Below are 27565 nucleotides of genomic sequence, written 5' to 3'. Positions count from 1 at the left end.
ACCATAGCCTATGTAAAATAATCAAAGGTCATGGCAAATGTAGTATTTGAACTATACAAAACCAACCATAGCCTATGTAAAACTTAAATCTGGTTTGTATCCATTCTGAGCCCCAACTAAACTGATTCAAATTGATGACCCATCCTATCTACATCCTAATCTTCCCACTCACAGACTTTTGTTAAAACCTGCAAGTATTTCACTACAGTTCTAGCTCGACTAAAATAGCCTGTTTGGGCCTAAATAGTCCTCCATGCAGACTGCTTTTGTTAGCTTTACTGTAGCCCTTATCTAGTAGCCAACTTGATTGTTTAAAAAATGAACACATTTTTTGAATAATTCTTTTGAATTTGATTTCTCTTATGGCTGGCTGAACCATTTAGGACCCCATCAACTTCACTGCATATCACTAGCGGACATTGGATCTCATTCTTGTATTTTGAAGAATTATTGTCAACACATTAAAGATTTTTTGGCTTCCAGACATGTGTTAATAGAAACTTTATCCCTAGAAAGGTTTAGGATTCAAGATGGCTGAAGTGGCATCTGATAAGCTAAGATCTATTTAACTTGTATTTTATTGGAAAACATTTATCACACTTAATAGAAATTGCATTTACAGGCATCCTTGATACTCTAGAGGTAACACTCACTTTCCCTCTCTGCACCCCTGGAATATGTTATAGCATAATCGAAGGCTCAGTGTGCGCCACTTTGTAGATGAGAGATAGAACTAGTTTTATCCTTTGATGTACATCAAAAGAATCTGTCAGTCTTATCAGTAAAATTGACAGTCTTTGAAGTCTGTTGTCACTCCCTGTAATCTTCAAAGGCCTACCAATGGATCAGGTTTTTTCACCGAGACCAATCAAAATGCTGACCACATGCGACTGTCATGCTTAAATTTTGCGATGACATTTTCAAGGGGTGCAGAGAGCAAAAAGTGAGTGTAACCCCTGGAGTATCGAGGATGATATACAGGGTATTTAAGTTTTTCCCTTTTGCTATGAACTGTGATTGGTTAAGACAGTTTGGGATATACATTGAGTTTCATTTTGTGCGGACCTTTTCCGTACGTTTCATCATATGAAGGGGTTAAACTCTAAACAAACTACCGCCTGTTAGATTTCAAGAATTCAAGATGGCTGCCTTGGATTAACAATCATTTAAGTTTATATACAAAGTTCTACTCTACTAACTTGTCCAAACAATGTTGAAATGATCCGCTGGGATTTACTTTATATCAAACTTTAATGTTGGGGGTTCGAGGTGGCTGTTATTTATGGCCTCTGAATCGCTAAAATATTTCAATGAATTATGAACTGAGGATCAGCTGACAGACCACCATCTTTTGTGATTGCAGGGAGAAAATGAAGGGCTTTGTTTCAGTTACTACTAGTTCTCATTGAAATGTTATCAATTATTAAAATAAAGCACCATGCAATTTACACAATGTCATTAAGTGTTCATTTCGTGGAGCAAGGCACTAGAGTTCATTTTATTATTTCCCTGTCGGTAGTTATACGATGGAGAATGTTAATTAGCACTCAGCATATCTTGTATAGTCTGTCATCTGCAATTGCTAAAAACTACAAGATTATCCACTTGGTATGACAGTATCGGATACTGAAAATGGTAATGTGCTCCACTAAGTACAGAGTTATGGCCCTTTGTTTACCTCTTGCCATTTGTCTGGGGAATGTAGTCTAACACAGTAGATTTCGCTTAACCCTTTCACCCCTATGTGACTTTAGTAAACTCTTCCATGCATTGATCTGGAGGAGTCCATTAGGGTCTACAGTGGTGAAAGGATTAATATCATTTCTCATTTGTCAGAGGAAACATGATACTAAACCGGAATGTGACATAAAAAGAGGACAATCTAAAATCTCTGCATGTGAGTACGTAGTAGGGATGACAGAGTTATAGCTCTTTGAACTTTTTTGGTTCTTATGTTTTTCATAGGTGGGAGACTACTGATAGTTAGTAATACTACGCCTTATTTATATAGTAAAATACCCAAACATATCTGGTTCCAAATAATGGCTAACATGTTGACAATTTTTCAAAATGTAAAAATTAAGTAAAGGGTGAACATTTCATAGTGTTCTATAGGGGCAAAGAAACCTCAAATCAGATTACCAAAAATAGGACGATGTCTTCTGCCGTTACGTCCATGCTAGGTCTCGATTATTTAAGTGAAATATTTGCAAAGTTTGAAAAAAACAACTTTGGCAGAGCAGACCCTTATAAAAACAAGAGGTCCATTGGACCTGTATCGCTCACCTGGTTTTATATATAAGTCATTACAACTGAATGCATTAGTACATCTTTATATGAAATTTCCTCAAAACCAGACAAGATCTATGTTCTAACCTAATATCAGACTTTCAACAAATCAGGGGCCTCCATTGAGTCTTCATGTTAACAGATTTTGAAATAAGTAATATGTCATATTAGAGGGTGTAATTAGACAATACTTTAATTTTCATTCAACTATAAGCTTTTATAAACCTAGAAACCAATTTTTTAACAACTTATGAAAACTACACCATAGAATATGATAATCTAGCTGTACCATTTCTTAGGACCGGAGGGGTCAAATCAACCTAATTTATTTAAGAAATGATTGCCCTCTCCTAGTGATGCTTCAGACTAAATTTGGTTGAAATCCTCTTTGGCGTTTAGGAGGAGATAGGTTTTAAAGAAAATGTTGACGACGGATGCTGCGCCACGGCATAAGCTAACTATGGTCCTTCGGACCAGGTGAGCTAATAAATGTTAGCTGAAACCCCATTTTGTAGTATGAATAGAAGGGTCCTCTGAGTTAGAGAACAGAGATAACTCTGAAAACAATTCATGGGTATGTATAAGGTACATTCATGTATGTAGCATATACAATTTTCCTCCTATGTACCTATATTCTCATTTCTGGTATTTATCTTTCTCCATCTTTTCCAAATATTTTAAGACCTTCATTTTATCTGGGCGAGTTTTCATGGGATGTTTACCAATGAGTGGCTGTGAGCTAATAAAATTAGGATCAAATTGAAGTTGCTTGCTTAGAGTTTTGAAGCGTTTTTCTGACATTCCTCCTTTCTTCAAAAATTTGATTAGGTCTAACATATCATTATTCTTGTCGTTCGGTTTTTCATCTCTCTTTGGTGACTTAGCACTATCTGACCTGGCTGCTGGCTTTTCGAGTTCCTGTTTTTCAGGATTATCAGATGATATTTTTCTCTTGAGAGTTTGCATTTCAAGTTTCCTTTTCTGAGCTAGATTCAGTTTTTCGAACAAACAAGCTTTTAATCCATCTTCTATCCAAATCTCTAGCTCTTTCTGGATCTCACGAACCCTTTCTTCATCTTGGTAGATGTTGGGGTAACACTTGCTGTAATGACAAACATGTAGATCAGGTTTTACAATGTATGTATCAATTTCTTTTGATAGGTTTCAATGTGATATTTTAAATAAGAGGCACAATGGGCCTGCATGGCTCACCTGGTATTAATCTTGAAAGCCTTACAAGGTCATTAAGTTGAACAAATTCTATAGCCCTTCATCTCAGCATGCAACTTGCAAAATATCACCACCCTAGACGTGTTTATTAAGATGAGGTCATTTAAATGTTTATACTAATTCTACTATATAGGTGACCTTAAAAGTGCATGCTACTGGCAAAACATCACTGCCCTATGTATTTGAGTTATTCAGAAGAAGTTGTTTTAATTTTCAACACATTTTACCCCTGTGACCTTGAATATGAGTGAAGGTCATTCATTTAAACAAACTGGGCTACCCTTTATCCCTGTATGCTACAGGCTTAATATCATCACCCTTGCCATTTTGGTTATTTAGAAGAAGTCATTTAAAGATTTTCACATATTTGACCCCTGTGACCTTGAATATGGGTGAAGTTCATTCATTTGAACATACTGGATATACCTTAATCCCTGCATGTTACTGGCTAAGTTTTTTCACCTTGGGTCTTTGAATATTCAGAAGTTGTTTTTAAGACAAATGACCCCTGTGACCTTTATTATGGATAAAGGTTAAGCTTTTGGACAAACTGAGGAGCCCCTTCATTCCAGCATGCTACTGACCAAATATCATCAACTTGGCCATTTCTGTTACTCAGTAGAGTTTGTTTAGTTTAAAGTTTTGACATATTTGACCTGTGTGACCTTGAATATAAGCCAAGGTCATTCATTTGAACCAACTTGGTCACCCTCTATCCCAGCATGTCACTTGCCAAATATCATCACCTGAATCATTTCGGTTATTCAGAAGAAGTTGTTTAAAGGTTTTTTAAGACAATTGACACCTATGTTCTTAAACATAGGTCAAAGTCATTCATTTCAACAACCTTGGAAGCTCTTCATTCCAGCATGCTGCTAGCCAAATATCATTACCCTAGGCTTCTTGGTTATTTAGAAGAAGTTGTTTAAAAGTAAAAATTTGGTGCCGAATGGATGGACGGATGGACAATGGATGCCATTCCGTGGCATAAGCTCACTTGGCCCTTTTGGCCAGGTGAGCTAAAAAAACGAATTCTGTTCTAAAGCCTCATGTGTTGCTTGTGTTTGTCTACATGAACCATTGATTTGTTATTGTTTTTGTTTACCTGAGTCACTGTTTTGTTTCTATGTTTTTATCTACCTGCTTTTTTTTGTCTACCTGAACCATTGTGTTATTGGTATATTTTTTATATTCACCTGAGCTATTCATTGTTTTGTTGGCGTGTTTTTATCTCTCTGCTTTATTTTTATTTACCTGAACCATTGGCTTATTGGTATATTTTTATTTATTCATTTGAGCTGTTCATTGTTTTGTTGGTGTTGTGTTTTTGTCTATTTGAACCATTATTTAATTGCTATGATTTGTATTCACCTGAACAGTTACTGTTATTGCTTGTGTATTACCTGCTCCATTATATTGCCTGCACACCTCAAAAGTATTATGTTTAGGAAACTAAGTCTCAAGATGACTGCTCTGTTATATTGCCTGCAGTTATCCGCTACATAAAAACAATATGCAAAGAATACCTGCAGGTTCATTACCAACGTTGTATACATGTAGCTCCCACCTGTATTTATCTAGACATTTCACAATATTAGTAATCAAATCTTTCAATTTAGACAAAATATGAATTGTATTCTCTTTATATATCAATAGCCCTACTCATTATTCTGATAAAACAGCCTAGTCGACTCCTAGTTCTGCACTAGTCATACCATAGAGACGATACAATACCCTGCCAGTGATATTAACCATTTTTCAGGCATAAGTTCGAAGATAAAACTTGAGAATTTCTGTAATTTTGTTGTGGTTTTGTTGATGATTAAGAAATATACAAATACAAACAAGAGATCCCAGTGAAATCTTGGCGCACACCATTGTATCATCTTCATTAGTTCTATGTCAGTTTGATCTTTTCTCATATTTTCTCTCTTATCTGTTTGACCAAGTCATGTATACAGTAAATGCACCTTGAGGTAGTTTTTGATCAAGACTTCATACTGCTATGTTTAAAATACTGCTATGTTTAAAAGACAACCTTCAATGTGAGTTTATCATCGCACATATTTACTAGTACAGTACTTAAAAAGAAATAGCACCAATCACTGCAATATGAGAAAGACCTGTTAAGTTCTTCCAGCAGCCATCATTTTTATGATCAATCTCAAAATAAAGCACGACAACTAAGGACCAAGAGGAACCAATATATCAAACTTGGGAAGATACCTCAAGTACTTTCTGAGAATTAGCAATAACAATCATTAAATGTAAAAATCAAAGATGGCCACCAGTCAGCCATATTGTTTATCCCATAAGTCTCAAAAGGTAACATGCACTAAAAAGATCAAGGGGAACTTACATATCAAATCTGAGAAAGATCTATCAAGTACAAAGTACAAATATACTGTCAATATCCAAGATGGTCGCAGGGTGGCAATTTTGTTTATCTGATCAGTATTAAAAGTAAACGTGCACAACTTAAGACCAAGGGGGAGTTTACTTAAGTTACATAGGGGTGAAAGGGTTAAGGACCATGGGGAACCTTCAGATGAAATTTTAGAAAGATCCCTTTAGTACTCTCTGAGGAATAGCGCTAACAAGCTTTACCTCTACCAATTCAAGATGGTGCCTGTTGGCCATCTTGGTTTTTCTGATTAGTCCCAAAATTTGCTATGCATAACAAGGGACCGTGGGGAACCTTTATTGGAAATTTGACAAAGATCCCTCCAGTGCTTTCTGAGAAATAGCGCTAGCAAGAACTGTTAAAAGATGGATGGAATGACTGACCATGGACCACGGACAACGGGTGATTTGAATAGCCAACCATCTGATGATGGTGGGCTAAAAATATCACATAGCCTGCAGTTTAAACTGGGTTTTTTTAAAAACATTTTGGCACATTGTCCCCTATATCAGATAGCCAGCAGGGGTCATTTTTAAAATGTAAAAAGACGTATAGCTCATGATCAATAGCCAAGAAATTGCGTTATTCTCTAACAGTGTAATTTCCCTACCTGAACAGTTATAGCCTCACTGCATAATTTCCCTACCTGAACAGTTATACTCTCACTGTGTAAATTCCCTACCTGAACAGTTATACTCTCACGGTGTAATTTCCCTACCTGTACAGTTATACCCTCACTGTGTAATTTCCCTACCTGTACAGTTATACCCTCACTGTGTAATTTCCCTACCTGTACAGTTATACTCTCACTGTGTAATTTCCCTACCTGAACAGTTATACTCTTACAGTGTAATTTCCCTACCTGAACAGTTATACTCTTACAGTGTAATTTCCCTACCTGAACAGTTATACTCTCACTGTGTAATTTCCCTACCTGTACAGTTATACTCTCACAGTGTAATTTCCTACCTGAACAGTTAACCTGTTACAGTGTAATTTCCCTACCTGAACAGTTAATCTGTTTCAGTGTAATTTCCCTACCTGAACAGTTATACTCTCACTGTGTAATTTCCCTACCTGAACAGTTATACCCTCACTGTGTAATTTCCCTACCTGAACAGTTATACCCTCACAGTGTAATTTCCCTACCAGAACAGTTATACTCTCACTGTGTAATTTCCCTACCTGAACAGTTATACTCTTACAGTGTAATTTCCCTACCTGAAAAGTTATACCCTCACTGTGTAATTGCCCTACCTGAACAGTTATACTGTCACAGTGTAATTTCCCTACCTGAACAGTTATGCTCTCAATGTGTAATTTCCCTACCTGAACAGTTATACCCTCACTGTGTAATTTCCCTACCTGAACAGTTATACTCTCACTGTGTAATTTCCCTACCTGAACAGTTATACTCTTACAGTGTAATTTCCCTACCTGAACAGTTATACTCTAACTGTGTAATTTCCCTACCTGAACAGTTATACTGTCACAGTGTAATTTCCCTACCTGAACAGTTATACTCTCACTGTGCAATTTCCCTACCTGAACAGTTATACTCTCACTGTGTAATTTCCCTACCTGTACAGTTATAGCCTCACAGTGTAATTTCCCTACCTGAACAGTTATACTCTCACTGTAATTTCCCTACCTGAACAGTTATACTCTTACAGTGTAATTTCCCTACCTGAACAGTTATCCTCTCACTGTAATTTCCCTACCTGAACAGTTATGCTCTCACTGTAATTTCCCTACCTCTTACAGTGTAATTTCCCTACCTGAACAGTTATACTCTCACTGTGTAATTTCCCTACCTGTACAGTTATACTCTCACTGTGTAATTTCCCTACCTAAACAGTTATACTCTTACAGTGGTTTGATGCCTACCTCAACCATAAATACACATCAAGGCAGTTGAAGATTGTCTCCATGTCTTTTAGATCAGCAACTGTTGTTGGCATCTCCAGTGGCCAGCCTAGGTGAGAGGTTAGCCAGCTTATACTGATGGGCTCTTCATAGAAGTGTTTCGTGGCACACTGTGAAAACAAACAAACCCTGTTTCGATTCATACATGGATATCTTGTAAATATGGGCCTTAATGATCAACCGACTCTTGATGTAAAATATATGGCTGCAATAACCGTGGACAAATTATATATTTATGCCTGTACCACTGTACCTATTGAAACGATAAGCTCTGTCATTTATAAGGGTTCTTTTAGATTAGTCCTAAATAATCCTTGGTTGAAGGTGCAGTGGTGGTCAATTGGTTAAGGTGTCTGACATTCTGCTACCACTAGCCCTCCACCACTGGGTCGGTGGCCAAGTGGTTAAGGTGTCTGACATTCTGCTACCACTAGCCCTCCACCACTGGGTCGGGCCAATTGGTTAAGGTGTCTGACATTCTGCTACCACTAGCCCTCCACCACTGGGTCGGTGGCCAAGTGGTTAAGGTGTCTGACATTCTGCTACCACTAGCCCTCCACCACTTGGTCGTGGGTTTGAGGCCAACGTGGGGAAGTTGCCAGGTACTGGCCGTGGGTCGGTGGTTTTTCTCCGGGAACTCCGGCTTTCCTCCACCACCAAAACCTGGCACGTCCTTAAATGACCATAGCTGTTAATAGGACGTAAAACACAAACACACCAACCCAAACCTAGTGAAATATGTGGTTGATATAGCTAATTGTGGCTTACTTAGTCAAAACCTGTTGAAATACAACTAGTACAATATTGAGTTCCCTTTAAAAAAATGTTGCTCAACACCATATAAAGTCAAAGTATCTTTATCTGTGCAGGAGGAGAATGTTCAGCTCCATTGTCATACTAGCTAATGCAACTGTGCAGTATCAATCAGCCAATCTTAAACATTTTCCTTGAAAAGCCTATTCCTCCTGAATACCTTTTCAGATTTTAACCAAATTAGCTTTGAAGCAGCCTTGGGACTAGGACATAAAACAGAAGTAAGGAATGATGTGGCCTCTTTTGGGTTCTGGGGTGGGGCCCAATAGGGAAAATAAAGGTAAAACAGTAAATTTGTATAGGCTACTGTACAGGTAAGTAAGTGTAGTGGACCCAATTACACACAACAAGGTCTTGTCTAACCTATACCTGAACAAAAAAATCACACTGCACTTCACTGTCTGTGTCAACGGGTACATGAGAATACTGGAACTTGTCTTTCGTTGGTAGTCCAATGTTGTCAATCAATTCTGCTAATTTCTTCATCTGATTCAGCTCACACATGAAAAAGTTTTCTTTGTCATGTTTAGCCATATGTTCAAACATTATCTGGAGAAAAAGAAAAGAATGCCTGCATGTATGTTTAACCAGAGGTCAACAAATCCTACAATTCTTATTTTAATTGTTGATATTTACTATGTTAAGTGAATGCTATTGTAAAAATTAAAATTAAACAATTGTGAAAAAACGTTTATCAACTTATCTACAATGTATATTTACATATGTCTACCGTACAATGTTATTATATGGCACAACATTTGAATCTACATTAACAAGGCAACCTAGAGTTAGAACAAGAGATCCCAGAGGGATCTTGGGCCCCTCCATTGTGTCATATTCATTAGCTTTATGTAAGTTAGATCTTTTCTCTTCTTTTGTCTTATTTGTTTGATGGAGTCATGTAAACAGTCAATGCACCTTGAGGTAACCATTTTGTTTATTCCATCAAATCTCAAAAGTAAACATGCACAATTAAGGGACAATGAAAAGCTACGTAACAAATTTGAGAAAGATCTTTCCAGTATTTCCTGAGAAATAGCGAAAACAAACATTCACTGTCAAAATCCGAGATGGTCGCCTCTCGGACATTTTTATTCCGATCAGTCTCAAAAGTAAACATTAGCCATCTTGGTTTTCTGTTCAGTCCTAAAATTTGATATTTATTACAAAGAACCTTGGACTTTCATGAGAAATTTGAAAATCATCCCTCCAGTACTTTCTGAGAAATAGAGCTAACAAACTTTAACTCTCAAATTCAAGATGGCTGGCTGTCAGCCATCTTGGTTTTGTGATTTGAGGAAAGATCCCTCCAGTACTTTCTGAAAAATAGCACTAATATAATTGTTTAACGGACAGACGACAGACGGACGGACCACGGACCATGGACGCAGGGTGATTTGAATAGCCCACCATCTGATGATAGTGGGCTAAAAAAAGCTGCTTTTGATTTCTTAACAAGTGATCTAAGTGGGATCTAGCACCCACCATCGTACCATCTTCATTAGTTCTGTGTCAGTTCGATCTTTCTCTAATTTTCTCTTACCTGGGCTTCTGTATCTTCTTTAAAATCTATATCCTTTAACCTGGAAATACTACTGACATTATTCTAAAAAGGTGAACATGTATTTATGGGTTTGGTCTTAACAGGTTACATCCATATTAGGGCAAGTGTCTTTACAGGTTACATCCATATTAGGGCAAGTGTCTTATCAGGTGACATCCATATTAGTTCATGTGGCTCATGAGGTGACAGCCTTATCGGATCATGTGATTTATTCAGGAAGGCATGTGTCTTATGAATTAACAGCCTTATCAGGGCATGTGTCTTATGAATGAACAGCCTTATCAGGGCATGTGTCTTATCAGGTGACAGCCTAACTGGGCATGTGTCTTATCAGGTGACAGTCTTATCAGGGCATTAGTCTTATTAAGGAAGGCATGTATCTTATGAGGAGACATCCACATTAGGGCATTTGATTTATTCAGGAAGGCATGTGTATTATCAGCTGACAGCCTTATTAGGACATGTGTCTAATCAGGTGACATACATATTAGTGCATGTGTCTCATGAGGTGACAGCTTTATCAGGGCATGTGTCTTATCAGGTGACAGCCTTATTAGGGCATGTGTCTTATCAGGTGACAGCCTTATTAGGGGTTTGTGTCTTATTAGGTGACAGCCTTATTAGGGCATGTGTCTAATCAGGTGACATACATATTAGTGCATGTGTCTTATCAGGCGACAGCCTTATTAGGGCATGTGTCATATCAGGTGACAGCCTTATTAGGGGTTTGTGTCTTATTAGGTGACAGCCTTATAAGGGCATGTTTCTTATCAGGTGACAGCCTTATAAGGAAATCTGTCTTTATCAAATGACAGCCTTATTAGGACCTGTTTTGTTTCAGATAACAGCCTTATATCAAAACCAAAGTTATTGAACCACAGTTAAGCAAGTTATCTTGAGTGGGCATAGGCCCCCCTTTATTGTAATCTTTCCTAATATTTGATGGAAATATAAAATGTCAGCATTAAGGAAGACAGTGGTCAATAGAATATACTTCATACACAGCATCTGCATTGTAAAATGTGGTACAGGGTGCTCGTTGTATCTATGGACTAAGTATGACTGCTTTGGCACTTGTTTTTTTCTGAGAAAAGCTTTGAATATGAAAATATATGAGCTAAATGAAAATGTTGATGCTGCTACCTCTGCCTCTGACAGAAAAGTGACACTTTAGTCTTGTATTAATTCCTTCACCCCTAAAGACACATTTGAGCTCTTCAGATTCAATGGTTGGACTATAGGTCATTATGAAATTTCAGGGTGAATAAGTTAACTCCTAAAACCTGACGAATAAAACAATTGCGAAGAGAACCTTTTAATGTAGTGAAAAATAATGCTCCTAATCAGTACTCACCAGCAGATTTCTAATCAGTACTCACCAGCAGATTTCTAATTAGTACACACCAGCAGATTTCTAATCAGTACACACCAGCAGATGTCTAATCAGTACACACCAGCAGATGTCTAATTAGTACTCACCAGCAGATGTCTAATCAGTACTCACCAGCAGATGTCTAATCAGTACACACCATCAAATGTCTAATTAGTACTCACCAGCAGATGTCTAATCAATACACACCAGCAGATGTCTAATCAGTACACACCAGCAGATGTCTAATCCGTACTCACCAGCAGATGTCAAATCAGTACACACCAGCAGACGTCTAATTAGTACTCACCAGCAGACCTCTAATCAGTACTCACCAGCAGATTTCTAATCAATACACACCAGCAGATTTCTAACCAGTACACACCAGCAGACGTCTAATTAGTTCTCACCAGCAGATGTCTAAGCAGTACACACCAGCAGATCTCTAATTAGTTCTCACCAGCAGATCTCTAATCAGTACTCACCAGCAGATGTCTTATCAGTACGCACCAGCAGATCTCTAATCAGTACCCACCAGCAGACGTCTAATTAGTTCTCACCAGCAGATGTCTAATCAGTACACACCAGCAGATCTCTAATCAGTACACACCAGCAGATTTCTAATCAGTACACACCAGCAGACGTCTAATTAGTACTCACCAGCAGATGTCTAATCAGTACTCCCCAGCAGATTTCTAATGAGTACTCACCAGCAGATGTCTAATTAGTCCTCACCAGCAGATGTCTAATGAGTACTCACCAGCAGATGTCTGATCAATACACACCAGCAGACGTCTAATTAGTACTCGCCAGCAGATGTCTAATCAGAACACACAGCAGATCTCTAATCAATACAAACCAGCAGATTTCTAATCAGTACACCCCAGCAGATTTCTAATTAGTACCCACCAGCAGATGTCTAATCATTACACACCAGCAGATGTCTAATCATTACACACCAGCAGATGTCTAACCAGTACACACCAGCAGATCTCTAATCAATACACACCAGCAGTTTTCTAATTAGTACTCACCAGCAGATGTCTAATCAATACACACCAGCAGATTTCTAATCAGTACACACTAGCAGATGTCTAATCAGTACACACCAGCAGATGTCTAATCAGTACTCACTAGCAGATGTCTAATCAGAACTCACCAGCAGATGTCTAATTAGTACTCACCAGCAGATTTCTAATCAGTTCACACCAGCAGATCTCTAATCAGTACTCACCTGCAGATGTCTAATCAGTACGCACCAGCAGATGTCTAATTAGTACTCACCAGCAGATGTCTAATTAGTACTCACCAGCAGATGTCTAATTAGTACTCACCAGCAGATGTCTAATTAGTACTCACCAGCAGATGTCTAATCAATACCCACCAGCAGATTTCTAATTAGTACTCACCAGCAGATGTCTAATCAGTACTCACCTGCAGACCTTTAATCAGTACTCACCAGCAGATTTCTAATCAGTACACACCAGCAGATGTCTAATTAGTCCTCACCAGCAGATGTCTAATCAATACTCCCCAGCAGATTTCTAATTAGTTCTCACCAGCAGATCTCTAATCAATACACACCAGCAGATTTCTAATCAGTACACACCAGCAGATCTCTAATTAGTACTCACCTGCAGATGTCTAATCAGTACTCACCAGCAGATGTCTAATTAGTACTCACCAGCAGATGTCTAATCAGTACTCACCAGCAGATGTATAATCAGTACTCACCAGCAGATGTCTAATCAGTAATCACCAGCAGATGTCTAATCAGTACACACCAGCAGATGTCTTATCAGTACACACCAGCAGATTTCTAATCAGTACACACCAGCAGATCTCTAATTAGTACTCACCTGCAGATGTCTAATCAGTACTCACCAGCAGATGTATAATCAGTACTCACCAGCAGATGTCTAATCAGTATACACCAGCAGATGTCTAATTAGTACTCACCAGCAGATTTCTAATCAGTTCACACCAGCAGATCTCTAATCAGTACTCACCTGCAGATGTCTAATCAGTACTCACCAGCAGATGTCTAATTAGTACTCACCAGCAGATGTCTAATCAGTACTCACCAGCAGATCTCTAATTAGTACTCACCAGCAGATTTCTAATCAGTACACACCAGCAGATCTCTAATCAGTACTCACCTGCAGATGTCTAATCAGTACTCACCAGCAGATGTCTAATCAGTACTCTAATTAGTACTCACCAGCAGATGTCTAATTAGTACACACCAGCAGATCTCTAACCAGTACTCACCTGCAGATGTCTAATCAGTCCTCACCAGCAGATGTCTAATTAGTACTCACCAGCAGATGTCTAATCAGTACTCACCTGCAGACCTTTAATCAGTACTCACCAGCAGATTTCTAATCAGTACTCACCAGCAGATTTTTGAGGGAAGCATCAGGGAGGTGATTGGAAAACAATTCCATTTGTTCCGGTGTGGGCTGCAGTCCAGCAGACTACAGAGAATACAAAAATTCTTCAGAAACCACCAAACACTGTGGAACTTTGAATTCCTTATTGAATCCTCATTGCACTTCAATATAAATGCTCCTTCGTTGTGACATCAAACTTTTTTCCAAAACAGTTTCCTATTAACCCTTTCACACCTATGTAACTTCATTAGGCTCTACCTTACATTGATATAACAATAATGATAATAATTTGAGGTATTTATATAGCGCTTTATCACAACCTAGTGCGTATGTCATCTCAAAGCGGTTCACAAATTATCATTATTAGTGAGTGTAAGTATAGTTAATTGTATGAATGTATGATTGAGTGTATGAATTGAATAAAATAATATAAATAGCTAATTAATTACATGTATATATATAATATCATACTTACACCATCATGGAGAAGACTGATATAGGCCTAGCCTGTTATCTGATCCATTTATATATGTTTATTTATATATATACTAAAATTTGTTAAAACAAAAAAAAACAAATCATTATCCGTGGTTATAGGGCCTTTGCAACCAGCCAATATCTTTCTCACCTCCCTGGGGAGCATACAACCGGTGCTGCTATTTCGGTGCTCACAGCTAGCATTCTACAATTCTAGCACTGCCCAACCACATACTCATTACAGCTGAGTAGACTGGAACAAGTGGAGTAAAGTATCTTGCTCAAAGATACAACACAGTGCAGTGCCGTGACTCGAACCCGCAACCCTTCGGTCACGAGCCAGGCGTTCTACCACTAGACTACCGTGCCTCCGATATGAAAAAGTCCATTATGGTCTACAGTGGTGACAGGGTTAACAGTCATATAACTGGTATCAATTAAATAACCTTTCCAGACAAATTCACTACTAACCATAAAATTTGTTGCATAAATGTTGATCTCCTTTGTAATAGAGTGCCAGTCTAACAGTAAGGTTTGTGTGTCCAATGTGAAGCAGAGGTAATAGTTTTTTGACAAACAAATAAAAATATATCAAGAAAAATGTCCTTCTTTCATGTTTGGACTAAATTTTATAACATTTCCTAATACATACATGTGAATTGTGTCTGACTTATGCAGACATATTATAAACTAACGGTAGTTTGCATTTTAGTTTTGGTCAGGTATGTCTAAACCCTGCCCTCCATATATTTTTGCCAAATTCTACAGTGATCAGCCTGTCAGTTCAGAACTGAGCCTGCCATTTCATTTTTAAGGCAATTTGATGTAATACTGGTAAATGTGTCTTACCTGTAAAGGTATGACCTTGTGTGTGACTATTTGATGTTATTCTGGTAAATGTGTCTTACCTTAAAATGTATGACCTTGTGTGTGACTATTTGATGTTATACTGGTAAATGTGTCTTACCTGTAAAGGTATGACCTTGTGTGTGACTATTTTATGTAATACTGGTACATGTGTCTTACCTTTAAAGGTATGACCTTGTGTGTGACTATTTGATGTAATACTGGTACATGTGTCTTACCTGTATAGTTATGACCTTGTGTGTGACTATTTGATGTAATACTGGTAAATGTGTCTTACCTGTAAAGGTATGACCTTGTGTATGACTATTTGATGTAATACTGGTACATGTGTTTTACCTTTAAAGGTATGACCTTGTGTGTGACTAGTTGATGTTATACTGGTACATGTGTCTTACCTGTATAGGTATGACCTTGTGTGTGACTATTTGATGTAATACTGGTAAATGAGTCTTACCTTTAAAGGTATGACCTTGTGTGTGACTATTTGATGTAATACTGGTAAATGTGTCTTACCTGTATAGGTTTGATCTTGTGTGTGACTATTTGATGTAATACTGGTAAATGTGTCTTACCTGTAAAGGTATGACCTTGTGTGAGACTATTTTATGTAATACTGGTACATGTGTTTTACCTGTAAAGGTATGACCTTGTGTGTGACTATTTGATGTAATACTGTTAAATGTGTTTTACCTGTAAAGGTATGACCTTGTGTGCGACTATTTGATGTACTACTGGTACATGTGTCTTACCTGTATAGGTATGACCTTGTGTGTGACTATTTGATGTAATACTTGTAAATGTGTCTTACCTTTAAAGGTATGACCTTGTGTGTGACTATTTGATATAATACTGGTAAATGTGTCTTACCTTTAAAGGTATGACCTTGTGTGTGACTTTTTGATGTTATACTGGTACATGTGTCTTACCTGTATAGGTATGACCTTTTCATTCTTTAATTCGTGCAATGAATAAAGATCAGATTTTTTGAAGGTTGTCACATATCCTTTGGGATAAATGTGTCCAAATCTGCCTGCACGTCCTGCAATATGCCGCACTAAAGAGCTATTGATCCGTCCCCATCTTCTGTTGCCTTTTGATAATGAGTGGAATACAATCCTCCTGATATTCCTTAAACAAAACAAAAAATGTTGTAGGATAAGATCAAGAATGTTAAATACAGATTAAGAAGGTTTGTAGCAAGGTTAATAAGGTCTGTATCAAGGTTAATAAGGTCTGTATCAAGGTTAACTAGGTCTGTTTCAAGGTTAGTAAGGTCTGTATCAAGTTCTGTATCAAGGTTAACTAGGTCTGTATCAAGGTTAATAAGGTCTGTATCAAGGTTAACTAGGCCTGTATCAAGGTTAACTAGGTCTGTATCAAGGTTAATAAGGTCTGTATCAAGGTTAATAAGGTCTGTATCAAGGTTAACTAGGTCTGTATCAAGGTTAGTAAGGTCTGTATCAAGTTCTGTATCAAGGGTAACTAGGTCTGTATCAAGGTTAATAAGGTCTGTATCAAGGTTAACAAGGTGTGTATCAAGGTTAACCAGGTCTGTATCAAGGTCTGTATCAAGGTTAATAAGGTCTGTATCAAGGTTAACTAGGTCTGTATCAAGGTTAACAAGGTGTGTATCAAGGTAAACAAGGTGTGTATCAAGGTTAACAAGGTCTGTATCAAGGTTAACTAGGTCTGTTTCAAGGTTAACTAGGTCTGAATCAAGGTTAACAAGGTCTGTATCAAGGTTAACAAGGTCTGTATCAAGTTCTGTATCAAGGTTAAAAAGGTGTGTATCAAGGTTAACAAGGTGTGTATCAAGGTTAACTAGGTGCGTATCAAGGTAAATAAGGTGTGTATAAAGGTTAACAAGGTCTGTATCAAGGTTAATAAGGTCTGTATCAAGGTTAACAAGGTGTGCATAAAGGTTAACAAGGTGTGTATAAAGGTTAACAAGGTCTGTATCAAGGTTAACAAGGTCTGTATCAAGGTTAACAAGGTGTGTATAAAGGTTAACTAGAATTTTGTTTTTGTGAACAAAAACATATATGTCCCCTTAATTGGTATAAAAGTAACAGCCCAGAAATGATCTTCCTGAAAACTTTGCACTCGAGGTCAAGGTCACAGTTACCTAGCAACAATGCACTGTTTATAGTATGTGGGTTTGCAGATATACACCTTTGCGTTTTCAATGTTTACAACAATGAGAATTTTTGACCTTTGACCCTGGGGTTAAGGTCACAATTACATAATGAAAGTGCACTGCACAACATTTATGGGTGATGCAGGTATACTTCAAGTTTCATCAAGATATCTTTAATGGTTTAACAGTTACAGCCTGGACAAGATGTTCCTGAAACATTTGCACATATTTGACCACTGACCTTGGGGTCAAGGTCACAATGACCTTATGACAGTGCACTGCACATCATGTATAGGTGATGCAGGTATACTTCAAGTTTGATCAAGATATCTTTACTTGTTTAGAAGTTATGCTGTGGACAAACTTCATTATAAAAAATAAACAAATGGGTCATTACTCTGTATATAGTGGGGCACAATACCCTATTTCAGTGCCAGAGATTCCCCCTTCCCAAGATACATAAATATGGTAAGGGTTTGGTCAACGTAGGTGAAATAACATGGAACTTATGCTCCTGACAAACTTGGGTATTATAAATAAACAAAGGGCCATAACTCTGTATATAGTGGGGCACAAGACATAATTCCAGTGCACTGCACACCTTCTGTGGGTGATGCAGGTATACTTCTGGTTTGATCAGGATATCTTTAACGGTTTAAAATTTACGGGCCGGACAAGAATTTACTGAAAATGATGCACTTATTTGACCTTTGACCTTGAGGTGAAGGTCGCAGTGACCTAATTCAAGGGCACTGCACACCTTCTGTGGGTGATGCAGGCATACCTCAAGTTCATCAAGATATCTTTAACAGTTTAAAACTGATGGCCCGGACAAGTTGCAAGGAGAAGAACCAGAAGAAGAACCAGTACTAAACCAATATGTCTCCCTTCATTCGAAGGAGAGACATAATACTTTGATATGGATTTATAAGTCTAGAAATCAATCATTTAACAGGGTCAACACCCATCATACTCACAGATTCAAACCAAGTCCGACTGCATCAGTTGCCACCAGCACCTTACATGGGTCAAGGGGGTCATTAAATTGTTTGGCTTGGGCAATCTTTGTTGCTATAGAAACAAGAAAGATAACATTTTTTAAGTAGATTGACCTCGTGTGATAGTTTTAAGAGTCCTAGAACACTGTTTTTTCTGGTCTGGTGTCATTTCATACTTTCATACAAGGTTATAGATTGTTCTTGACACACAAAATGGAAGTATACATACATTAGAAACTCTTACACAAGGAGGACCATACTGTAAAATTTAATAACCAAACTTAACTTTACTATGTGACATGTGTAACAATGCATGGCAATACTATCGCAATTTTCCTTATCTACAATGTATTTATAGTAACATTTACCTTGATGTCGGAGTCTGAAAAGCAATCCCTGACACCCCCCCCCCCACAAAAAAAAAGACATGATAGAAAAAATCATATGACTAACGCTTATGCCTACCTTTTGAATATCATGTTAATAATAATATCCTGTGTGAAAACAAAACAAATTCCACACATTTATAGGTCAGTTCAATGATCAAATTTCACATTGTTGACTACACATCTGGGACGGTCGCATTTTGTACATGTTTTGCTAGTTAAGAATCTACATGACAAAGACTAAGAGTTCATAATATAGTATTTGTGTGTGGGTGCGGTTCTGTGCACATGAAAGACTAATGGTATTTATTTCATTTATTCCAGTACTTTCAAATGATATATCTTTCATTACCAAGCAAGCACAAACTAAAATGTCCGCGCTTTTTTTTTTTTTGAATCTCAATGGAAAGTTTTTAACTTGTCAGTTTCATTAGCGACCTATGGACCTGAAAAAGCAATCCCAAGCAATTTCTTTCTTCAAGAAAACAGCTGATGAAGTTCAGGTGTTATGATGAGAAATTGAGCTACTGATACTAGTCAGAAACCACTTTTTATTCATGGTTTATTCATACTTTGAAGGACAAAATTCAAGCACACTGACAATTTTCAAAAGTCCAAGGGGAAAAGTTGTCAAGAATTCCTATGTATTTGTACTATACAGATACCACTGTAAAGCACAAATTGAAAAAGAATCATACAATATTTAAAACAAGGCATCACAAGTGATACAAATCCCCTCGCATTCACACGTTGTGTGACATAGGTATTATCATGGACAACACTTGTATTGACTTTCATGTTGCAAGGGGATAATAAATTATTAAGGTTTTTATGACATTATTTTACAAACACAAATCTTTGTAACAGTATTCAATTAACAAGACTTTCCGGACCCAAAATCAATCCCATGCAGGAAAGTCCATAAAGAACCAGAGCATGGAGTTTGAGTTTGATAAACCAAAAGTAATTTAAGTAATTGTTTTTTCTACTGAGGTATTTATAGCTTCTGTGACCTTGACTATTGACCTCAAAAGACCTTTGACCTCTAGACTGAAAAACCTCCAAAGCAAGCCCTTCATTTGGCCCACAGAAAAACAAGTTATTGTGTGGAAATGGTGGTTGGACGGACGGGCGGACGGACGGATGGACGGATTACAATTAAACAATTAAACACCTTATCTGTTACATATATGCTGTAAAGTCTGGCTATAAGTACCTGGAGGAAGGTTGCCATAGATAATGGCAGTCAGGACTCCTCTTTTGTTTAGTTCAGCTGATACATCAAATATTACTTCTTTGCTAAAACAAATGATGCAGTCTCCTGGCATGACATTTTCATATTTCTCTGAAACAAAGATATTTTACTATTAAAAGTTTGACATATATTCTATTGTCAATAATAATATACGGTCAATTTAAAATATACTATTTATAGTGATCATACAACAGGTTTTATATTAAAATCCAACTATTTGTAGTTGTAGTTGTTTTGTAATAGACTTATCATAATATACCATTTGTAGTGGTCTTATAACACATTTATCATAATATGCTATTTGTAGTGGTCATATACTTGTAACAGATTTATCATAATATACTATTTTTACCACATAATGTACTGTGTTATCCAGTGAATACACCCATGCCATATTTTTTTGCATATTAACTCATGTTATATGACCTATCAGCCCTGTGATTTGGTTGTAAGTTTCAATTGTTTCAATTGTGACATCAAGTCTAGGACAAGGACATGACGTCAAAGACATAAGCACTGAAGTCAAAATGGTAGCTTTTTACATTCAAGTTTGCATGAAAATTGTTGTTTTACACGAATAAAAGCCACAAATCTTGACAATGTGATAAAAAGGATCTTAAAATCGTTTTCATTTCATATGAAATTTATGAAACGCATCACGAATTTTTCATTTTTAGCTCGACAGAGGCTCGCTAAATTAAAAAATTCTTAGACTCGTTTCATAAATCTCATATGAAATGAAAACTCATGTTAGATCCTATATGTTATGTAGTGGTCTTATAATAGATTTATCTTAATGTACTATTATAATATACTACTTACAGTGGTCTTATAATAGATTTATCTTAATGTACTATTTGAAGTGGTCTTAGAACACATTTATCATAACATACTTCTTATAGTGTGCTAACAACAGGACTAATCAGTATTGTAACATTGAGACGAGAGTAAAACCTGTATACATATATATTTCCAAACTGATGAATCTTACTGAAGACTCTTTGCAAGTGGGCTCAGACAGATTTATCATAATGTACTATTTGTAGTTGTCATATAAAGGACTGATCCTTTTTAGATTTTGTGTTGGTGGTTGTGGTAGAACTGCCAATGGACCCACATACCTATCAAGTGTTTTGTTCTCCCTAGATTTTAAAACAGCCAGCTGGGTCTGTGTGTATCAATAAATGTTAGTGTTCAAGCTAAGAACACAAGTACTCACATGATGATCAACAGCAGACAATAATAGAACCATTGTATCTACACCTGTATAATTGATCACCTAGTGTTTACCTACCTAAAGCTGTACTCAGGTACATCAATGGGTTCAATCTGGTATATTCGTTAACCTGCAATGCAAAAGTGCAAGTTTTAATTTAAATTTTGTAAAAACATGCAATATCATTTGTTGAACCGACTGTCATATAACATTGGCTGTTTTGATGATATTAAATCAAATCACAAACTAATATAGTGACTTTAAAACACGAGGCGAGAGATCTTTCAATAAAGGTCAGTAGCTTTACCTTTACAAGGTCAAAGTGATCTTGCAACTCAAGGTCACAGTGACCTAACAACTCAATGTCACAGTTATCTTGCAACTCAATGTCATATTGATCTTACAATTCAATGTCTTTAGAACACATGGTCAGTGACTTCACAACCATAGGCCATAGTGACCTTACAACTCAAAGTCACAGTTATCTTGCAACTCAATGTCACAGTTATCTTGCAACTCAATGTCATATTGATCTTACAACTCAATGCCATAGTGACCTTACAACACAATGACACAATGACCTTACAACACAATGGCACAATGACCTTACAACTCAATGTCATATTGATCTTACAACTCAATGTCATATTGATCTTACAATTCAATGTCTTTAGAACACATGGTCAGTGACTTCACAACCATAGGCCATAGTGACTTTACAACAGTCAGTGACTTCACAACACAGGGTCAGTGACTTCACAACCATAGGCCATAGTGACTTTACAACACAAAGGACAGTGACTTCACAACCATAGACCATAGTGAATTTACAACACAGGATCAGTGACTTCACAACACAGGGTCAGTGACTTCACAACCATAAGCCATAGTGACTTCACAACACAGGGTCAGTGACTTCACAACCATAGACCATAGTGACCTTACAACCATAGACCATAGTGACCTTACAACCATAGGCCAAATCGACTTTACAACACAGGGTCAGTGACTTCACAACTATAGGCCATAGTGACTTTACAACACAGGGTCAGTGACTTCACAACTATAGGCCATAGTGACTTTACAACACAGGGTCAGTGACTTCACAACCATAGGCCATAGTGACTTTACAACACAGGGTCAGTGACTTCACAACAATAGGCCATAGTGACTTTACAACACAGGGTCAGTGACTTCACAACCATAGGCCATAGTGACTTTACAACACAGGGTCAGTGACTTCACAACCATAGGCCATAGTGACTTTACAACACAGGGTCAGTGACTTCACAACCATAGGCCATAGTGACTTTACAACACAGGGTCAGTGACTTCACAACCCTAGGCCATAGTGACTTTACAACACAGGGTCAGTGACTTCACAACAATAGGCCATAGTGACTTTACAACACAGGGTCAGTGACCTTACAACACAATGACACAGTGACCTTACAACAAATGGAAAACTTGACTGTACTGTTGAAAGATTATTGATCCGAAATGATTTTGATTGAACCTACCTCTACAGTATCCCCCGTCAAAACGGCCAAGTTTTTTATCAAAGGAACTGCAGCTTCTTCACCACAGACATGGATTTCATCGGCCTTCAAACCAAGGAAGGCTTGAGTCCACGCCCAGCCTCGATCCAAATTCTGTATCATCTGGATCTCGTCAATCACAGCTACATCATCTGATACACCATAACACAGGTTTACTGACTGATACACTGATCCTAAACATTAAGCTGATGAAACCATTGCTTGCCAGTGAGCGATACAAATTAGGCAATGGCATTCAAAGGAATGAACTCCTCCCAATTATATGTATGAGTACTTTGATGATTCATTTTCATTCTTATACTGAGTGGACAAGCTTTAACCATCAATTGAAAAAAAACAAAAAAACTTAGATCAATATATTTTGTGACTAAAAAGGGTAACTTATAATTGCCTATTCAAGTTAAGTGTCTGAAAAGAATTTAAACCAAGCATCAATAAAGTAATTATTCTGCCAATCAGGCCTGCATGAAATTAAAGGACAATTATTCAATATGAAGGAGGATATATATGTATTCATTATATTAAGAAAAGTTTTAAATAGCTTATCTCATTCACCCCTGAAGAAATATTTGAACTCTTCCAATTCAGGGGTTGGAATAGTTCATTATACAATTTCAGGGTTGAATGAGTTAAAGTTAAACAAGATCTGTTGGAGAACAGCATGTAGCTTGCCTATTCATAGAATATTCAATAAGTAGTTACCTGGTATGTCAAAAACAGGTGAAAAATTTAATTTGATTTCTTTTTCTTTTTTTACTTTCATACAACAATATTTGATCCCTCAGGACCCCCGTGCCAAATATCACCATTTTGGTAGAGTTATTGATTGTTAATATATATTTTATTGTGACTTTCAACACTATTAAGTTTAACCTAGAGATTGTAGCATAAACAGTTCAGTCCGAAACAGGTCTGAATTAAAATAAGATTGATTTTTTCCGATTTAGTTCTGTACAACAATCCTTGACCCTTTCAGAATCTCCATACCAAGTATCAGTATCCTACTCTGGTACCAATAGTTCTGTTTTATTCATAAATTTAAACACTTGCATCAAAACCAGCACCAACAGTCACTGGGTTGATTTTATTAGCCCGTCTGCCCTACCTCACTTCTTTAAATAGGTAAGCCAAAATTGGTTGAAAGAACGTAATAGTTACACATGCACTATCTAAGATGTTTTGATGTTTTTTGTTGTTTTTTTTTTGAAAATCTAAGCTAGATAGAGAAGGCTTTTTTTGACTGAAATATTATAAATCAAGGGTCATAACTCTCTGAATAATCATAGAAAAAACATGACAGTCAGCCATTCCATGGTGTAGTAACAGTATGTGATGGGTAGAATGTGCACACATTTTCATTAGAATTGTTGCAGTACTTTATGATGATGTTCAGCAATATAAGCAGACAACCTGATTCCAGTATACTCTCTTTCTAATGTTTGACAGAGTGAATGATAAGTTAAATAAAACACCCCTGGCCATTAGACCAGATCTGTTAGGTCTTGTGTTGCACTATCTACTTACAGTTGTCTTTCAGGTTAGTCATTTCTACAGTACATGCCACGTGATTTCCAGGTTGGTTGTTCTCGTCAGCAAATGTTACAAGCTCACCTGTCTTCAGGTCACATGGGACACCCTAAAAACAGCGACTGGTTATTCTCAAAAAATCCTTCATGTACACATCCGTTAAAACCTGATCTTACAATGGCAATTTTCACACTCACTTAAAAATTGTTTATTCTAGCAACTTAATATCTTGTGTAGACCAGATAGACTGTATATGTGTAGACCAGATAGACCCTATATGTGTTTCCTTTATTTAATGTCTTGTGTAGACCAGATAGACCCTATATGTGTTTCCTCTATTTAATATCTGGTGTAGACCAGATAGACCCTATATGTGTTTCCTCTATTTAATATCTTGTGTAGACCAGATAGACCCTTTATGTGTTTCCTCTATTTAATATCTTGTGTAGACCAGATAGACCCTATATGTGTTTCCACTATTTAATATCTTGTGTAGACCAGATATACTGTGTATGTGTTTCCTCTATTTAATATCTGGTGTAGCCCAGATAGTCCCTATAGGTAGACCCTTTATGTGTTTCCTCTTTTTAATATCTTGTGTAGACCAGACAGCCTCTATATGTGTTTCCTCTATTTAAGATCTTGTGTAGACCAGATAGACCGTATATGTGTTTCCTCTATTTAATGTCTTGTGTAGACAAGACAGACTGTATATGTGTTTCCTATATTTAATATCTGGTGTAGACCAGATAGACCCTATACGTGTTTCCTCTATTTAATATCTTGTGTACACCAGTTAGACTGTGTATGTGTTTCCTCTATTATATCTTGTGTAGACCAGATAGACTGTATATATAGTTAGACTGTTTATGTGTTTCCCCCTATATGTGTTTCCTCTATTTAATGTCTTATGTAGACCAGACAGACTGTATATGTGTTTCCTCTAATTAAAATCTGGTGTAAACCAGATAGACTGTATATGTGTAGACCCGATAGATTGTTTTTGTGTAGACCCGAAAGACTGTATATGTGTAGACCAGATAGATTGTTTATGTGTAGAACAGATAGACTGTATATGTGTAGAGCAGATAGACTGTATATGTGTAGAGCAGATAGACTGTATATGTGTAGAGCAGATAGACTGTATATATATAGACCAGATAGACCCTATATGTTTTTCCTCTATTTAATATCTTGTGAAGACCAGATAGACCCTATATGTGTTTTCTCTATTTAATATCTGGTGTAGACTCGATAGACCATATATGTGTTTCCTCTATTTAATATTTTGTGTAGACCAGATAGACCCTATACGTGTTTCCTCTATTTAATATCTTTTGTAGACCAGATAGACCCTATATGTAGACCCTTTATGTGTTTCCTCTTTTTAATATCTTGTGTAGACCAGACAGCCTCTATATGTGTTTCCTCTATTTAAGATCTTGTGTAGACCAGATAGACCCTATATTATATGTGTTTCCTCTATTTAATATTTTGTGTAGACCAGATAGACCCTATACGTGTTTCCTCTATTTAATATCTTGTGAAGACCAGATAGACCCTATATGTGTTTCCCCTATTTAATATCTTGTGTAGACCGGATAGACCCTATATGTGTTTCCACTATTTCATATCTTGTGTAGACCAGATATACTGTGTATGTGTTTCCTCTATTTAATATCTTGTGTAGACCAGTTAGACTGTGTATGTGTTTCCTCTATTTAATATCTGGTGTAGACTAGATAGACCATATATGTGTTTCCTCTATTTAATGTCTTGTGTAGACCAGACAGACTGTATATGTGTTTCCTCTATTTAATATCTTGTGTAGACTAGATAGACTGTATATGTGTTTCCTCTATTTAATATCTTGTGAAGACCTTATGTGTTTCCTCTATTTAATATCTTGTGTAGAACAGACAGACTCTATATGTGTTTCCTCTATTTAATATCTTGGGTAGACCAGATAGACTGTATATGTGTAGACCAGATAGACTGTATATGTGTTTCCTCTATTTAATATCTTGTGTAGACCAGATAGACTGTATATGTGTTTCCTCTAATTAAAATCTGGTGTAAACCTGATAGACTGTATATGTGTAGACCAGATAGACCCTATATGTGTTTTCTCTATTTAATATCTTGTGTAGACCAGATAGACTGTATATGTGTTTCCTCTATTTAATATCTGGTGTAGACCTGCAGATAGACTGTATATGTGTTTCCTCTATTTAATATCTGGTGTAGACCTGCAGATAGACTGTATATGTGTTTCCTCTATTTAATACCTGGTGTAGACCAGATAGACCCTATATGTGTTTCCTCTATTTAATGTCTTGTGTAGACCAGACAGACTGTATATGTGTTTCCTCTATTTAATACCTGGTGTAGACCAGATAGACCCTATATGTGTTTCCTCTATTTAATATCTTGTGTAGACCAGATAGACCCTATATGTGTTTCCTCTATTTAATATTTGGTGTAGACCAGATAGACCCTTTATGTGTTTCCTCTATTGAATATCTGGTGTAGACCAGATAGACTGTATATGTGTAGACCAGATAGACTGTATATATGTAGACCAGATGGACCCTATATGTGTTTCCTCTATTTGATATCTGGTGTAGACCAGACAGACTGTATATGTGTTTCCTCTATCTAATATCTTGTGTAGACCAGATATACTGTGTATGTGTTTCCTCTATTTAATGTCTTGTTTAGACCAGACAGACTGTATATGTGTTTCCTATATTTAATATCTGGTATAGACCAGATAGACCCTATATGTGTTTCCTCTATTTAATATCTGGTGTAGACCAGATAGACCCTATATTTGTTTCCTCTCTTTAATATCTTGTGTAGACCGGATAGACTGTGTATGTGTTTCCTCTATTTAATGTCTTGTGTAGACTAGATAGACCATATATGTGTTTCCTCTATTTAATGTCTTGTGTAGACCAGACAGACTGTATATGTGTTTCCTATATTTAATATCTGGTGTAGACCAGATAGACCCTATATGTGTTTCCTCTATTTGATATCTGGTGTAGACCAGACAGACTGTATATGTGTTTCCTCTATTTAATATCTTGTGTAGACCAGATAGACTGTATATGTGTTTCCTCTATTTAATATCTTGTGTAGACCAGATAGAC

General features: G+C 36.9%; 1 protein-coding gene across 1 annotated transcript in view; it reads right to left on the bottom strand.

Annotated features, from left to right (window-relative positions):
* Positions 1 to 2713: 2713 nt before the first annotated feature.
* LOC110466474 (ATP-dependent RNA helicase SUV3 homolog, mitochondrial-like) overlaps positions 2714 to 27565 on the bottom strand; it is a 39066-nt gene continuing 14214 nt past the window's right edge. Inside the window, exons 6-15 of the mRNA XM_021522984.1 lie at positions 24408 to 24519; positions 22845 to 23014; positions 21403 to 21454; positions 20070 to 20198; positions 18447 to 18540; positions 16259 to 16460; positions 13992 to 14072; positions 9032 to 9211; positions 7811 to 7959; positions 2714 to 3391 (exon numbers count right to left, since the gene is read on the bottom strand). Of these exons, the coding sequence (XP_021378659.1) occupies positions 2926 to 3391; positions 7811 to 7959; positions 9032 to 9211; positions 13992 to 14072; positions 16259 to 16460; positions 18447 to 18540; positions 20070 to 20198; positions 21403 to 21454; positions 22845 to 23014; positions 24408 to 24519 (1635 nt within the window). The 3' untranslated portion in view covers positions 2714 to 2925. The remainder of the gene's footprint in view (positions 3392 to 7810; positions 7960 to 9031; positions 9212 to 13991; positions 14073 to 16258; positions 16461 to 18446; positions 18541 to 20069; positions 20199 to 21402; positions 21455 to 22844; positions 23015 to 24407; positions 24520 to 27565) is intronic.

The sequence above is a fragment of the Mizuhopecten yessoensis genome, unplaced genomic scaffold, assembly GCF_002113885.1.
Source record: "Mizuhopecten yessoensis strain PY_sf001 unplaced genomic scaffold, ASM211388v2 scaffold11133, whole genome shotgun sequence".
In the NCBI taxonomy this organism is placed as follows: Eukaryota; Metazoa; Mollusca; class Bivalvia; order Pectinida; family Pectinidae; genus Mizuhopecten; species Mizuhopecten yessoensis.
This window is presented reverse-complemented; position numbering and strand designations above follow the sequence as displayed.